This window comes from Astatotilapia calliptera, chromosome 23 (assembly GCF_900246225.1).
Source record: "Astatotilapia calliptera chromosome 23, fAstCal1.2, whole genome shotgun sequence".
Classification (NCBI taxonomy): Eukaryota; Metazoa; Chordata; class Actinopteri; order Cichliformes; family Cichlidae; genus Astatotilapia; species Astatotilapia calliptera.
Genome location: NC_039323.1, coordinates 36,595,890 through 36,614,320, shown reverse-complemented (window position 1 = coordinate 36,614,320; position 18,431 = coordinate 36,595,890). Strand labels below are relative to the sequence as shown.

General features: G+C 40.0%; 1 protein-coding gene across 1 annotated transcript in view; it reads right to left on the bottom strand.

Annotated features, from left to right (window-relative positions):
• Positions 1–11,745, bottom strand: part of LOC113016550 (FERM and PDZ domain-containing protein 4-like) — a 91,431-nt gene extending 79,686 nt beyond the window's left edge. The window contains 1 exon segment of the mRNA XM_026159451.1: positions 11,658–11,745. Within this exon segment, the coding sequence (XP_026015236.1) occupies positions 11,658–11,707 (50 nt within the window). The 5' untranslated portion in view covers positions 11,708–11,745.
• Positions 11,746–18,431: the final 6,686 nt, after the last annotated feature.

Below are 18,431 nucleotides of genomic sequence, written 5' to 3'. Positions count from 1 at the left end.
CACAGAGGTTCCGTCCATAATTTAGATACAGGTTATGACTGCTGCTTGCTACATTTAACTGTAGTTCTTGCATTAATTCTGTGTTTTTTAAATATATATAAATACTTTTTTATATTTCAGTGTTACCTCTCTGTATCTGATGCATTGAATTCTTTTTTCAGTAAAAGTGTACCAGTGCTAACTAATCTGAATAACCTGATAGTATGAGCCTTAAAAAAAATAAAACCTTTTTCATCACTTTTTCGCTCTTTGGGATCTAAACTGATTTCATATGTGGTCTCTCTGCAATCCAATAGATCGAAATCTGTTGCAGCGGCAGAGAACTGTAATCCATGTGTGTGCTTCACTTTTATAAGCATTGTTTTCTTTCAAATAGATTGTCATGTCATGCGGTGGTTTATAAGGTCACAGCGCGGCGTGAGCCATTCAGTCCTAACATTGTAACGTTCTTCACTTTAACTATTTTGTTTGAATGTATAGCGTGATACACAGGAACACACAGTGCCTTAACATGCTGTGACAGCTACACGACATCATAGTGATAGATGAATACAATAATACTACAAAAAAGTCAAATCATCATTTGTTAAACTGTTTTTCTTTTGACCTACTAAACACAGGCAAGATTTCCCAGCATTCAACACTGCAGAGCCAGGCGTTCCTGGCCAGCTCCCTGTCATTACAAGGGATAAAGCAGACTCCACGCTTTGCATGCACACACATACACCAACTTTATGGGACTCGTCTAAACAATGAGATCATAGAATTTCATTCCCGTACCCCTTTAATCCAGCCGGCAATCTCACTGTTTCTCTCTTTTTCTTATGACACAGGCCTAATCTGATAGCGCAGACAACCCGAAAGAGAGGGAAGGGACAGTTCGAGGGAGGAGAAATGGACTAACATTATAAAACAAAGTGGGAACCAGGGAGTGTGTGACAGGCAGCGAGAGAGAAAGGTCAGGAGGATAAATGATGGATACTGGGAGAAAGGTTGTAAGACAAAGGTGTGATGCTAGAGTTGAAGATGGATTGAATGAGAAGGAGACGAGCAAACAGGAAAGGAAAGGGTCAAGTGGGGGCAAACGGGAGAAGGGATTATAAGTGAAGGTGATGAGAGAGAAGAAAAGATGAGGAGAGAAAAAAAGGCTTATACTTTTAATATACATAATGTAATGCAGGTCAAGATCCAGTGGGGACGTTTATTTAGAGATTTAGTGACAAGGCATGAAAGAGGGTCAACAAGCAAAGCCGGTATTTTATGCAAAGAACATCAAAAATAAATTTGTTTCAGCCACAGTATGTGGATTCAGTCCTTGTGGAGTTGGAAGTTTCATTAGATCTTGCTAGATAGGCCAGCCTTAGTTTCCAGCAGGAGAGCACCAACGGGTTCGAGTCAGCAGTTTGATCTACATTTATATGAAGTAAGTGCCGGTTGCTGCTATTGGTTCTTTACAGATTAATCTGTCAATTATTTTCTTGGGTAATCAATAAACAGTTTGGTTTGTAAATCATTAAAGTCACAAATTACATCTGGTACCAGAAACATCTGGTTTTATCCAGTTTTAAAAAAATGACACATTTATTATGGTGTAGAATGAATGATAAATGATAAAATAATCAAGCATAGCATTATTTCAGGCACATGCCTGGTCGATCGGGGGATCTCAGTACCAATGAGATCACCTGATCAGCATCAGCTGATGTTGCAGTATTATATGATACTATATACTGTTTAAAAATAATCTTGCTTTTTGCCATAACAAGTCATGGCTGATGCTCCATTTCTACTTCAGTGAGAAATCCATATCGTAAATTACAACCAAACCAGGAACCCCTGTTAACCTTATGCAGTAACCTTCCACGTAACCTGACATGAAATGGCATTACATAAAGGTCGATGCAGCCTGATATGACTGAATGACTTGGAAGGTTACAGCGTAAGGATCAGGGTTTCTGGTTAGGGCGTAATTTATGATGTAGATCTAATTTACCGGTGTACGCTCTACCTGACTCTGCTCGGATTATCTGGTTGTTGCGCTCATAACGTTCCAAACACGTGAATTACCGACAGTGAAGTTTGCAGAGCACCCTCTGGTGGACAAACTATGCAACATAAACAGAAAAAAGGGTGTTTCTCCTGTTTCCTCTTTTAATTTTTCAAGTATCAGTCATTATAAGTGCGTGCAACAATACATCAGCAAATTTCAGCTATCAGCTGATATATTGGTCATGCTCTAGTACTGTAATTGTATCTTTACTTATCTGGGACCTGCGATGAGAATTAAGCCTTTCCTCACACCTTGTTTGCAATGACTTGCCAATTAATTTATATCCGAAAATATATTAATATAAACATGCAAAGTAATCAAAGAACAAGAAATTGATTGCAAAATAAGGATGACATTGGATGAAATCTCATTGGGCGCTTTCACTATGTGCATTACTGACTGTTGATCCAAAGGCTAAATCAGCAGATTAGCTGACGAGGTTTTCTAAACTGGATGAAGTGTTTAAACCAGACGACATGATTAATGAGCTTGTCAGCCTTAAGTGCCAGTACTTCCCAACAAAGATGGACAATTTAAACTAAAGATAAACTGACAAACTATTAATGACATTAAAAATAGAACATCTACAGAAAGAAACATACCTACCATTAACACCTGCTGTAGATTTATTTCTTAGGCATGTGAGGACTCTGTGCTGTATATTAAAGTTTGAGCCCAACATTTTCCCAAAGAGGCAGAGTTTTTCATCCACCTGGCACATCTTACGTACCTGGAAGCCAATAGAACCTTTCTGGCGCATTACATAGGGAGCACTGATTGCTCCATGTGGGCTTAGACAAATAAAACATTTGGCTCAAGTATGCTTTCTTCCTTCTACCTCTCCATCTTCCCCCTCTTTCCCCACAACTCCTGCTGTCAGCTTACTAAACATCCCTCTTCGATAATTGGGCTTGTCATAGACATTTAGGAGATAAGGAAAACTGGGAACAGCAGAAGCCATTTGTCACCTCTCAGCATATTAGCAAGCTGCCGACTGCGCCTGAGCTTTTAGAAGGGGTCGCTTCCACATAGGCCTGCATCGGCTGCAAAGCCCATAGAAAAAAAAACCATCTTCCTCTGGAGGGTACATCGATACCATGCACATATTCCCATAATGCCTGGTGTGCACGCACATAAATGGACACCCATAGTTAAGTAGACTGAAAAAATTGATTAAATGCTATTAGCTATTCTCCAAGCCTACCCTGACATTTAATTACACACACACTGACTGAGTATGAATGCTGACGAGCGATGTACTGGGTTTTGAGGCAGCCAACAAAGCTAATTGTCTGAAAGCCAAACACAGTCTCACACACACACACACACACACACACACACACACACACACACACACACACACACTGTATACAGGCTTGTATTTTTAGGGAGATCGTTAGAACACTATATTTTTTAATCAGCTATATATAGTAACACCATAGAAAATTGTGACAGGAAATAAAAGCCCATGACAACACAAAACAAAGCAAAGCAGTTCAGTTAAAAGGAAACTAAATCATTGATTTCAGTCATTTTCAACTGGGGACGACTCATTTATTAGTTAAGAACTACTGCTTGGTGAATGTAGGGACTAAAAGTGTGCTTTCCAGGCCAAGGACCAATAATTGATGATGAGAAAAGGACTCAAGGGGTTTTTTATGTGTGTTTTCTTTCTTTTTTTGACATGGGCAATAATCCCAGTATTGCTAAACATAACTGGGCAATGCTCCCAGTGAAGAGATGGAAAAAAAAAAGTGTCACTGTAAAGTTTTGGGCAGAAGAGGACATAATAAATAACAGCTTTTCCTGGAACAGAAGTCGAGAGGGCACATTGCAAAAAGAAAAATACAGCAATTTTTAAAGCAATTTTGCATGTTCAAACAAATTAGGAGTGTTAACGTGGAGAGCTACGTTGTGACAGCACACATGACGGAACTAAAAATAAAGATTAATTAAACATCATCGTAGCCAAGAAATTAAAAATTCTCTTTCAGAGACTACTCGCTCACTAGTCTTCATGCTGTTTAAAAATAAATAGCAGTCTCTAACCCACAGAAATATGCAGTTTTGGCAGAAAAACATCTCAGGTTTGCAAAGTTGCATCTGAACAAACTACAGGACTTCTGGAACAATCGCTTTTGCACAGAAGAGACCAAAGTTCAGATGTCTGGCTATAATGCAAACCACCTTTTTTGAGAAAAACCAAACACCTCTTGCTAACTGTGAAGCACGGTGGTGGAGGGGTAATGATTTGGGCTTGTTTTGCAGCCACACACCAGGGTGCCGTGCACTCGTTCGGTCAACTATGAACTCCTCTGTATACCATGCTTTGTATTCTAGAGTCAAATCAGAATCAGAATCAGAATCAGAATCAGAATGGGGTTTATTGCCAAATGTTGAGCAGGTTTACAACATTAGGAAATTGCTGCGGTGCTTCAGTGCAAACATAGTGTCATAAATAGCACTTAAATAGACATGGAAAAAAATAAAAGTAGGGATAAGAATTAAAAGTGCTACGTGGGAAGATATGTGCATGAGATATACATGAGATATATACATGAGAATAAGAATTAAGAGTGCTACGTTGAAAGATATGTGAGGCCTTCTGCCTGACAGTTAATGGTGCTTTTATATTTACCACGTCGCATGGTGCCGTGCAATGACACTGGTGTAATTTCTCAATTTTTGTAACTCTAAGCATTCTGCTGTTGCCGCCTAACTAGGTGAAGACATGAGTGTGAAATTTTCCACAGTCCTGATGTGGTGGTATTTTCTGAGTGGCGACACCTAGAGTTCGGGAGAATACTGCAGCGGCTACTTGCGTCTTAATGATGAGCATAAATAGAAGTGGCAATGACATTACAGCAGCACAAGCTACAACCAATGCAGTGGCTGTAGTGTGGCCAAACTTGGCCAAAATTAGGTCATGCAGCAGGGCAATGATCCCAAACAGAGCAACAAATCCACAATAGAACGGGTGAGAAAGAAAAAAAAAATCCAGATCCAAAGGACAGACCTCTGAAGCAGAACTGAAACTGAAGCACAGTTTTAAAGAAGAACTGGATTCGGCCACAACTATGTGAGAGTCTGTCAGAAAACAGTTACTTTAAGCTGTTGCTGCTAAAGGTGGTTCTACAGGCTACTTAATCACAGGCTGTGATTAGTTTTAATACTGCACACTGCAGTGACTGTTAAGTGAAGACATAGCAGGCGATAACATGACTCTGTGTAGGTCTTTCTTTTTGACATGGCTGTCAGACACCTTAAATGTTTATTAGGCAGACAATGCAAAAGCAAAAGAAAATAGAGAGCCGATAGACTTACCCAGGAAGTTTATGTGCGCTAAAAATGAGTAGATGCTGACTTTTGCTTTCATGCAGGGTTATAACACAGTTTTCCCAGTTGAAAGTCCTTTACTTAATCATTTAAGTAATTAGTTGGGTTTTTTTTGTTTTTTTAAGTGTGTACACATGTGTGGGAGTTGGGTTCCCTTTCAGACCGCTTGAATTACAGCATCATAAAAGGTTATTATTCATCTTTTGTCCAGTGGCAGCAAAACGCATGTTGCCTACATCAGCTTTAAAAGCTATTGCTGCTGGTTGCTGCTGGTTCAGGGACAGGCTAATAAAAACTAATTGAAACTTCAGCCTGCAATCCAATTTAAAGTGCAACTTCACTTCAGAAAAACAAGTTGGGTTTTTTTTCCCCCCCAACTATTTGGGCATCAAGCATCAGAGAGTGTAATCTAATAAACAGCTATTAAGGGGAATTTAAAAAACCTGATGATCCAAATCTCATCCATCTGATAAAACTTCGTTTAACAGGCGCAGCTCAAAGCATATGCAACTGTGGGTGGCATATGGGTTCTAACTGTTCCTCCACATGTAGAGACAGAAATCCTGTGACGAATATAAATGTTCCTTAACTGGTTGAGTCGCTGCCATGTCTGCATTAAGTCATTAAGGGATTTGTGGCTTTATACATTAACTCATTTGATATTTGGGAATGATATCTCACTGTTTGGAAACAGATGACGGATTTACGGCACAAATCCCCAGTTAGCGCACGGCTGGTCCGACACCACACATCCAGGTTTATATTACAAATGCTGTTCTCAGTAATATCGCATTTCTTTGCTTCTCTGGAGCAAAACCAAGACCAATAAATAACCTCAGAATTTGCATATTAACTATGGTTAAACATTAAATGATCTTCTTAATACATACTTACATTAGAATATCCATCACAAGTTCAGCCAAGCCGGGCTTCGACTGTGTGTTTCACGATGCCTTCCAAAACCATAGCTCCGTTTCCTTTTTCCAGCCAACAGAAATTTACATGAATTTTCCATCTGACAGGCGGAAGAAGAGTTGGAAGAGGACTAGACATTGAGCACCTGCCAGCAAACTAATCGGCCTATGACCGATTTGGCCTCGAGGCCCGTCCTGCCTGACCCAACCTATTCGAGCACAAACACCCTGCAGTGCGGCGGGAGACGCAGGCCGAGCGGCCATGTTTTAAAACCAGGGGAAGAACAGCTCGCAACTTTTCTTCCTGTGTTTGAGAATGGGAGAATTTGATTTGGCTTTCAGCAAAACAGCTGAAGCGTCTTGTTTCACTCAGATGGAAAAACTATGGTGTCGACAGGAAACCACTGAATTTCATCACATTCAAATCTTATTATAGAAAGTTTGTAATACCTCAGGATCTAATTTCCTTGTTATGTACAAGTCCAATGAGATTGAAATTGCAGAACAAATGGAAAAAAGAGATCACCCAAGGGATTTTCAGGAAACGTAGGTGCACTTTCAACCTCAGATGAATAATCACAGTCAAGAAATGAACAATGCCTCTCATTTCCAATGCTTATATCCTAGTTATGCGCCTTTATAGAATTACAGGTTAAAGCTGCAGTCTTAAATGTAATTTGTTTGGGAGTATTCCACTAAATATGCACTCTCTTGCTTTTGCATATGAACTAACAGCAGCAAAGGAAAGGGAAACTGTTATCTAATTACCTGTTATATCGGGTTTAAGATTTCCCTTCCAAATGCACAGTGTCAGGCCCAGTTCTATCAGGGTGCAAAGGCACCGATTACAGCCTTGGTTTAATATATTAGAACCTCTGCTGAAATATTAATAGCAAATGTGCCGCAAAGACATGCCATTAATTATACCAAGGACGTGGTCTTTTGTGAAGTATAACATAAAATAATTGCAACCTAATAAGCAATGGTCAACCTCTGGCGATGAAAAATTAGGCCAATGCAGAAGAGGCAAAAAAAACTGCAGTTCCACTAATGACCACAAGGTGACAAAAGGGAATCAATCTCCATAGAGTCCCAGCTTTACACCATTTAAAAGCATATTTATTTCCTGGTATAAAATACCGTTTTGGCCTCTATATAAAGTTTCACCCTTCACAATAACTGTCATGGTTCTCAAGATCTGGAGAGGTCGTGGTGTGTGTATTTTTTGTCTTAACCTCTCCCACCAGGGCGGAACTAGACCTTGGTTCCCCGCCTCTGAACCCACCCTGAACACACAACTGTGGCTCATTCACACTGATCCTGGCAGACTACTTAAGATGGCAAGAGAGGCTGCTTCCTCGCTGGATCGTCACATTACCAAGTGTCAGTGTAGCATTGCCTATGAAAGTGTTCCTTTGATCCCCTAGAGTTTCCTCCTGACTTTGTTTTTTCCTCTGTGTACAGGCTTTCTAGACTCCCTGCCCGTCTTCCCTGCCGTCTGGATTTCTGTGGATGTGTGTGAGTGAGCGTGAGCTTCTTAGTGTGGACATTTTTGAGTTACGGATCAAGTGGAAGAAGAGCGTGTGTGTACCCCCGTCTTGGACCTTCCCTTCGGACCCCGCCCTACTCCCTGGAGCCCCGTGTTATCTGTTCCACTGTATATATGTATATATTCTCACTTGGTGTCACATTGCAAATAAACCCTCACCTTCTCTCTAAACTTCAGATTCCTGCGAGTGAGTCCTCTGCCTACTAATCTGTGACAATAACTCTTAGTTCTTTATAACTTATCAACGTTCATCCACTGTTGGTTGGTAGCTGTCCCAACACAATAATTTGGGTCAGTTCACTCTCTGCCTGTTCCATTTGGAGCATTTCAAGGGGCTTATCTGCGTAATATTATGGCTTGCTTTTCTATACAGCACATCCTAGACCTTTGTGCTTAATTTTTGATCAGTATAATTCTGATATTTTATTAAATGATTAGGCCATTTACTGCTACTACTAGGCAACTTAGCATTGCGCCGTACAGTTTGAATGTATCTTGCTAGCCAAGCTTGATAACACTGGCTAATGAATTAGCACTCCACTCTGCATTTCATATAAGCTAATTTCGAGCTACAAAACAAACAAAAGGAAAAAAAAAAACCAATATGGCGGCACTCAAAGTGCCAACCTGACGCTTTAAAATCGTTGATGTCATGGTGGCTGTTTATTATGGCAATAGCTCTGCTTTGTGGTTGCAATACAACGTTTTTCATCCAGATGTATTTTTATTACTTTGGCAGAAAAGAAAAAGTGCGACTTTCAGAGAAAGGGATCGGTAGTGAATACAGAGGGAGAAAGAGAGTATTGAGTAGAAAAGGGTGGGCAGAAAAATCAACAGTATAAATATTACATGGAAGATGAAGAGACAAGAAAAGAGAGAGCCTCTGGAATGTTCTGGAAAGCAGAGAAACAAAAAGGGATGCTAAGAAAGCGCACATATGAAACCACATTTTTAACCTCCAAATTTATATTCAAAAAATAATTTTTAAAAAAGGCATTATATTTTAGAGCTTGCCACATGGATGAACATAAAGTTTCTGTATTTGCGTTTTTAATCTAGATAAAAGCAGCTGTAGATGGCTATAAACTAGGTGATAATCTGTTTTTGGCAGGCCGCGATCACTTTTAGGTGTCTGCCCTTTGCACCACAATAATTTCACACGCACCTTAACTGATTTTAGGTTTGGAACTGGGCCTGTAGAACCTAGCCTTACATCCGAGGAAAACCCTTTATACTGCAGTAAGGGGGTAGTGGAGAAAAAGCACAGCAGATTCCCTTGGCTTTACTTGTCTCACTCTTTCTGCAGCTGCTGAGTCAACATTCAAATATTTGCAATATCGGTGGTCAGAAAACCACGAACAGCAGGTGGAGAGATTGAAAGAAAATCAGTTCATGCATGTCTGTCTGCCTGACACAGCAGAGCCAAGTCTGAATCAAATTTCATTTGTCTGCTTTCTGGGCCACATGTTTCCAAGCCAATGACCTATCACCTTGTTGCTGTAATCCTTCAACAATGATGCTGCGATCTGGTGCTTCCTCAATCCTACAGTCCACTGCTGACCAACAGCTGCATGGGTTTATCTTTATGTAGGAAAAAAAAAATTACACAGACCCTGCAAACTCACATCTTCTCTTCTTTTAGCTTTTCTCACAGCTGTTGTAGCTTAAAGATAAATAAATAAATAACAGTGTTATGAAATCAAAAAATATCACTCAAATTGATTTGGCTCATATTCAAATGTGTTCATTTTAATTACCTGGATATTATTTAACACAACTTGCCATATATTAGGTTTAATATAGCAATAACTGTGTCTACCATAGGTCACCGGTTTCTTACTAGCTTCATACTAACTTCACTAGCCATTGCTAGTAAAAATTTCAACTATTTATACACTAATTTGAACTATTTTGGCTATATACCCTTTACTTTTCATAAAATAATACTTCTAAATTATTAACATAATTAAGTTTTTTTAAATCAGCCATTAAACCCTAATTTTCATCTACTTCAGTTAAGCTTTTATTAATATTAATCTTTTAATGTTTACATTTTCAGCCAATCTATCAGTGTGGTCGATTTTAACCATGCTAGCCCCACGTTTAGCTATTTAGCTATTTAACTTTAACTAACAGTTTCAAACATTTACCCATTATTGTTGTCCATTTCATAATAGCTGCTAAAAATTGTAACCATTTAGCATTACTTTGACCTAAATTTATTTAGTTACAGAAAGTTACAGCTTTTAGTTACATTTTGACCTTCTTTTTTTTTTTTAGCTTTTAGATAATTTACCCTTGTAGCCTAACAGTTTTAACCATTTGATTGCTAGCCTTAGCTAATAAGTTAAACGATTTACCCAGTACATTTGACTTCTTTTAACCACAGAGCCTTACTTTTAACTAATTTAACCCTTTAGCCAATAGATTAAGATTTGTTTGACCAGTCGTTACTTAAGCTTGTTCATACTATTTATTTTCACCATTTTGACTCTGCTCGATTGCTAATTAATTCCCATGCACCTAGTATTCAGCGTTACAACTGACAAAATTAGCAATTTTTTCATACTAGCTGACCTACCAGATAATATTTTAATGTGAACCTTGACAACAAAAGTACCTTGAGGTGTACAAATCTAGCAGGTGAATGTCACATCGTATTACATATTCATGGAAGGATCAGAAGCAAATTTGTTATCAGTCCAAGTAAAAACTTCACCAGGCTATTGAATAGACAACATTAAAACAACCTCCTCCTGAGCTTTTTTTACTCTCTACAGTAACTACATAAAACTCCTGAACTAGTATACAGTATTCATACAGTCTGCATGACCATACCATAAATGCATATTCAAGGCAAGCAACTTGTGTTCAAAATTTATGTGCAAAACCACATTTTAAGTGACCACAACCCACAAATACATGCACACACGCACGCACACTTCCCAGCAACCATATAGCTAAACCCTTCAATCCATGATGTAATCTCTAAGTGTGTTCAGTAATTACAAGGTCTCGGGTGCTTGGAGCCACCTCAGCCTTATGTAACTTAAGATTCACGTGCCGTTAATTCAGTGAGCGAGATTACAATATGGTTGTTCTAAAGCCTGCTGTGGGACGGTCCAGTATTGCATCCAGCTCCTTGCTAGTCAGCAGATGATGAAGAAAGCTAAAAACATGTATAAACTCTCATTCATAAGAGAAATCAAAATAAACTTTGAGATTGTTTGGCTAGGGATGCAAAATGGCACAAGCAAACTTTAAAACAATATGCATCTATGTCAAGCACATACTGTATTTAAGCTAAAGTCGTGTAGGCAGATTTTTGATGCCTCATAATTATAACAGCTATAGCCTGAATTTGATCCCTGCTTTGATCGACGTTTCTTCTTTAAAACATTTCACTGGATTAGATGTACAGATAATAGTCACCTCTGCATAAGCAGGATCAACACAGAGGTGACTTTGGCATGCAAAACAAATATAAACTTTATTCGCAGTGCACTTAATGCTCATATGCTTCAGATAAAAGCACATAGCGATGAGATGCCATCAAAAGCTCAAAGATTGAAAATGGGTCTTGAAAAATTGCAGGAGTATACATTAAAAGTCAGTGGCCCTGAGCCAGAGGCCCATAACTGGCTTCACTACCAGCCACAATCTCTATGAAAACCTCCCCCGGAGCTTCATCAACAAAGCCTTCACTGAAGAGCTTTAACACGCCAGAGGCTGAAAAGGGATTACTTCAAATCAAAGAACAACAAAAGCATGTACGGTACAAGCGGCGTCTAGGGGCACCAGAACTTACTGGAAAGCTGCTAACATTCCCAGTTCGTCGTCATCATCACACGGCTCCATCCTGTCAGCTGGACAGATGAAGGAAAGATCGGGTGGAGTGAGCGGAATGGTTCTCCCAGCCCCACCACCACCACCACCTCCACCACCAACAGGCTTAGAAAAAAAAGAGCTCCTATCTCGCTCCCTGAGTCCAAGTCCTCCTCTAAAAAAATCTACTTCCTCTGAATCTCTTTAGAAAAAAATCCCCAAACTCAATTTTCTGTGTGTGTGTATGTGTGTTTGCATATGTGTATATCTTTGTGTGTTCCTGTGTTTTTTTCCTCATTCCTAGCTTGGTGCCAAATGTTCCAGCTTAGTGCTGCTGTGCAGCACCGCTGGTGATGGATTTAGCCGGGGCATCTGGGCCAGGGATAAACTCCATTCTCACACACACACACAAATGCACGGACACCCACACACACATGGCATGCACATGAGTGTCATGTGAAATAGCAGCGGACAATGTTGAGACCCCCCCTCACAAAACCTCAACAGTAAGATCACAAGATGTGAGCTTTACAGTAAAGACACACACACACAGACCCACACACTACTTTTGCACTCGCAGAGCATCCGCACAGAGCCGCTGGATCAATGCATGAACAGATGTGTGCCAACTTCAGAGCTGCCACTAAGCGCAGACATCAGCAGCTGTACTTACACATGTGCATGTGTGCGTATCTCTTAAACCTTGCTGCTCCTGGGAAAAGATGCGTGGGACATATAGTAGGCACCTCACTACATTTATGTGTTTGTGTGAGAATCAGTGGCCATGATACAATCCTCTGTGGTCAGAGCAGACGGAGGTCAGCTGTGCCTGTGGGCATGCAGCAGACAGTGTGCGATTAACACAACAATGATGTATACAATAAGGACAAAACATAATAGCAAGCTCGTCCTTGCTGACTCGCTACAGAGGAGAAGCAGGGCCTGATGATAATAAAACCTGATCGTGTAAAGTGAGAGACAAGATTATTTCGGGGGCACCATCAAGTGCTGTTTCTTCTTTTTCTCTTTGAGGCAGATGTGTATAAAATCTCCTGTAAAGTTAACACGGGCTGATCTTCAGCATGAGTGTGAGTCTGATGTTTTTTTAACAGGGCAAACTTTCTGTTTTATAATTACAGGCCAGTCCATCATTTTACACTTTATATTTCTAATACTAACATATCTCAGGGATTAAGTGTGCTGCTAAACTTCTTTATACTAATAGAAAAGGGAGTGTCACTGGAGGCCCACTTAAATTAAAAGTGTATTTGGCCACAGCTGAGGGAGTTTGACACCCCTGCTGCAGATCCGACAGATAATCCTCTATTTTGTAAATCTTGGTCAATCAGTGTTTCAGAATAGACTTAATTTTTTATTCAGTAAGATCAGAAATAAGCAATTGAGCCCTTAAACTCAGCGCTAACAACCAAAATACGTTTTCCCATAGACTTTTATAGGACAGGAAGTCATTTTGCAACCAGAGCTATCGCCATCTGGTGGTCTTCAGATGGAATGCAGGTTCAAGGAACTAATGCACTTTTTTTGTTCACTACATCCATGTTTTAGGCTGTCTATGATGTTGACAGCCACCAAATACTAGGTGTCCTGTGAGCTGAAAAGCATTATATAAGTACCAGTCCATTCAAACTTCTGAGATGTTTGAGATACTGAGATACTTTGTGTTACTTAGTGAGCTGGATGTTGTAGATGCAATTTTAGCTTTCAGTTTATTTAAACATAAAGTATTCATTATACAGCATTATTGCCGAATACTATCAAATAAGAAGTGCATAAGTCCTCTCTCACCAGATTGATGTAGAATGATGTAGTGGTCAGGATAAAATCACATTTAATGGGAAACTGGAGTCGAAAACATCATTGTCATTGGACATTGACTATATTACAATGCAGTGACTTCACATGAGCCCCAGGTGGCAGACTTCAAAAAAGTATACAGGAATGACTACCTGGTCATCATGTCTCCAACTGTTTTTGTATTTAAAGAGGATAATCAAGGCACAAGTTGTTCCAGGACTTTGCCACGGCGCTACCTGTGGACATCCTGACACACTGGTAAACAGTACTGGCTTTTCAAAAAGTGTATAGCGCCCAAGACACAGGCTCTAGGAGAAACAACTGGTGGCTTTATATGTCAAAACCTGTTATAACAAGCACTACCTTGATAACCTAAGTGATAAATAGGAACTACAGTCTTCTACTTTGTGACATCTAACAGCCTCTTTGAAGTGTTACCAGTCTGATAATCCTGTAGATTTATAATCGCATGTCGTGATGTCCTCTGCGGTCACACTTTGTGGCCGAGTAAATCATTCGTTTAACAGCTGAATTTGGCTTCGGTACACTGCAACATCAGTTTCTGTGTATCGCAATATGCAAATAACTGTTAAACAAGTTGGCAGTGACAGAAAATCATCGATATGTCATTATCAAAGGACAATGAAGTCAGCTTAAGCTGCCTTTTAAGGATGTGGCAGGACAGTTTTGGCACTGTGATGACTGTTCTGCACATTATTCCAAGATATGATGCCATCTCTGCACATTCCAGTCCAGTGAAGACCAGCTCCGTTTGCTGCCTCTTGAGATGCCACCTGCTCCTGACTCTTGGCCAAGGATATCTATAGCCAACACTACAGGGATGTGACTACTGATTTGTATGCAGCCATGACCCTGTTGGTCTAATTTTACACCTAACATAAATATCTGCTTATGCAGTGTATTGCATTGATATGAAATATGAAATATCAGCCAGCTAGCATTTTTCACTACAGATATGGCAGGATCCTTTAATTAGTAAATGAAAGTAACCCTAAACACACATACAGGTGTGTATGTATGTACAAATTATACTGGAAGCATCTCCTGGTCGAAAGACCTCAGCCTTGTCCATCTGGAGGCTTTGTAGACTTTATATAACCCTGCCTGTTTACTGAGAAAAGCGTCCCCTGAGTAAAGGCACTTTACTTTTTTATCCACTCACTGTCATGAGCTCTGTTTTATGCAATATTATGTGGATTGTCATGGGAGAGCAGATGACGGGGGAAGGTAGTGCAGCGGGAGACGCAAAGAGGACAAAATTAGGGGAAGACGGAAGGAAGAAGGGAGATATGCGGAAGGAGAAGCAATTCAGAGATGACTCATGAAGCAAATTACAGGATGAGTGATCTCATTTCGTCTTTAGGGGAGTAATAATTGGAAAAAATACAATAATGACAATCCCAATTCAGAATCAAAAGTAATAAGCTGTCATCAGTTCTCTTCATTCACATCTCATTCATGGTGTCGTAGAAGAGTTGACGTGACACAGAGCTCAGTCCTGGGTGCCATATTACTTTTTCATTTTAAAAAGAATTTAATCACGCCCTCTCCAATCAGTCATAAAACACCACTAACTAACCAACACATCAATCTGGGACAAAAAAACAAAACACCTTTTAAAAAGTACACGATTGGCATTTATCTTGTGTTTTATACCAAAGAAAAAAATTTGTATGCAACTCACATCCAGTCGTGCTTACAAATTCATCTGCTGCTGCAGTGAGGGCACTAAATCAAAGGTCAGAATTTTAAACTCGAATGTTATGCACTGTTGGAGTGATTTGGACATCTCAGCGCTGTGATCTTGTGTTCAAAAAAGTACCAAACCAACCAGATGGAGGCAGGACGCAGTTGAATTTTAAATCGGCCTCGCATCTTTCTGCTGTATTTTTTAGTCAGTTTCATTAGATGTCTCCTTTGTATTATGGCAGGACTCAGTCTGATCAATTCTGTATTTGAAAACCCGCTTAGATTTAAATCCATCAGTCCTTGCCACAGCCCGATTAAAGGAGGAAATTGAAACTTGTAAAAAGAATAAATTTATAATGAATCTCTGCATCACATTACCCTGAATCCCCATTTTCTCTCTTCACATTTGCTTTGTATTAAGGCTGGACCACAGTCTGGTCCCCTACTTGTTTACATTTTGGGTTGACTCATGGTGCCACGGCAACCATAGACAACTTTTTATGGGGAAAGCGAAGCCTTTAAAGCAAGAGTCCACAAAAAATCAGGTTCACACACAATTCCTCTGGTATATAATGATATTTATCCATCCAGATTGTTTTGGTGTCAGTTCCTCAGTTTTAAATATATATCGCCCAGAGAAATATCAGCATTGTCGTAAATGCAACGGAACCAGATGGCACTTAGGTTGTGATGCTCAAAGCAACAAAAAGAAAAAAAGAAAATGACATTTGAAAATCTCCACAAAGCCGCAAATCTCGCTGAGGGCAGTTTCACATAGGAACTATTTTCTCTCTGCTCACTACATCCAGTATTAAAAATGAGAGACTCACCACGATGATTTGACAAACATCCGTGCCAGGAATGACTGTATGAACTGTTTGGGACATATTTTCTTTTGTTCTTGCTTAGATTTTGTAACCGTTAAAATATGTTGTTTTAGATGGGTAGGTATATTAAACTAAACCTTCAGCCAAGTTCCTTTCAGCCCCAATTACAAACAAATTCAGATAGAAAATGCTGTTGAACATTTGTACATGAATGGTAAATGGCCTGTATTTGTATAGCGCTTTACTTAGTCCCTAAGGACCCCAAAGCACTTTACACTACATTCAGTCATTCACCCATTCACACACCGGTGATGGCAAGCTACATTGTAGCCACAGCCACCCTGGGGCGCACTGACAGAGGCAAGGCTGCCAGACACTGGCGCCACTGGGCCCTCTGACCACCACCAGTAGGCAACGGGTGAAGTGTCTTGCCCAAGGACACAACGACCGAGACTGTCTGAGCCAGGGCTCAAACCGGCAACCTTCCGATTACAAGACGAACTGCCAACTCTTGAGCCATGACTGCAATTAACTCTCCTCATAACCCTGATCTTCTAATGGAAATGTCTTATTCATTTAGACAGCATGTGCCTAACATGGAGTTTATTTGGCGAGGTCGGGGTCAACAAGGACAGCAGAGTTGTGAGCTGTAATACCAAAACAATGAGCTGAAAGCTGATAAAATGGTGTTTAAAGAGTATGATCACAATATTGTGTGGGCTTGTTACTTTGAGTGATACCTTTCATGTTAGAAATAACCAAGTCACAGTCAACAGCCACTTTATGAGGTACACCAGTTCAACTGCTTATTAACACAAATATTCAACTAGCCAATCACATGGCAGCAACTCAGTGCAACTTGTCTTGTAAACATGGTCAACTGTCTGAAGTTCAAGCTGAGCATCAGAATGGGAAAGAAAGTTAAGTTAGATTAGAACATGGCATGGTTGCTGGTACCAGACTGACTGCTCCGAGTTTTTCGGAAACTGCTGATTTACACAGTCGTCTATGGAGTTTACAGAGATTGGGCTAAAAAAAGAGAAAATATCCAGCGAGCTGCAGATGCCTGGGCAGAAATGCCTTGTTGGTGTCAGGGGAGAATGGCCAGACTGCTTCGAGCTGACAGGAAGACAACTACAACTTGAATAACCCCTCATTACAACCAAGTTATGCAGAAAAGCATCTATGAATGCACAACACGTTGAACACCGAAGCAGATCACCGCAACAGGTGCCACTCCTGCCAGCTAAGAACAGGGAGCTGAAGGCAGAATTTGCACAGGCTCGCCAATATTGAACAACAGAGGATTAAAAAATTCATATTTGGTCTGATGCGTCTTGATTTCTGCTGTGAAATTTGAATGGTAGGGTTAGAATTTGGTGTAAACAACATGAATCCTTGTATTAACAGGTGGATGGTAGTTCATGGTATGGGGGATATTTTCTTAGCACACTTTAGGCTCCTTAATTCATGCTCAATCGTCCAGGTAAGTAAATCTCCAAACGTTGATTCTGTTTATAAGATTGGGGAAACCTGCAGTCAGCTGAGACTGAAGAAGTCACTTGGATAAGTGACGAAACGTTTCTCCCACAAAACGTTACGTCCAGATGAACAGAATCACCTTTTGGAGATTTAGGCTCCTTAGTACCAACTGAGCATTGTTGAAGCACCACAGCCTTGTTGTTAGTCATGTCCATCCCATTATGACCAAACTGTACCCATTGTCTGATGGTTGCTTTCAGCAGGATAACACACTAAGTTATATGGTTTATAGAACAACTCAGCTGGCCTACCCTGTCATCAGATCTCAGTCCAACAGAGAGAGCACCTTTGGGATGTGGTGGAACAGGAGATTATGCAGCCAACAAATCTGCAGAAACTGTGCAACACTATCATATCGGTATAGCCCAAAGGAATGTTTCCAGCATTTTGCTGAATCAGGATGGCTCAGAAGGCAAAACACAATTCACAATCCAGTACCAGTACTGTGTTCATAATGGAGGTGGAAGGTGACTGGTTCTATAAAAACATTGGGTTAGGGTTATGGGCAGCTAGAGGATTATGAGTGGTTTGTAGCTTGCCTCCACCAGTGTGTGAATGTGAGAGAAAATAAATCGTGGAATTGTAAAGCGCTTTGAGTGTTTAGAAAAGCGCTATATAAATGCAATCCATTATTAGTATTATTATTATTATTGTTGTTTGTAAGTTTGGTTTTGAATTGCATTGGGACAGACATTATTATAGTGTTGACCTGCTAGCAGGTCTGCTTACTGCCACATTAAATGCTTAATTATCCATTTACTTGGATAATTTACATGAAACATAAATTGCATATGTTCATATTTCCCTATTTTTAACACATATAGGTAAGCCTGCCACCATCCTACAAAGCAAAGCACAGCCTC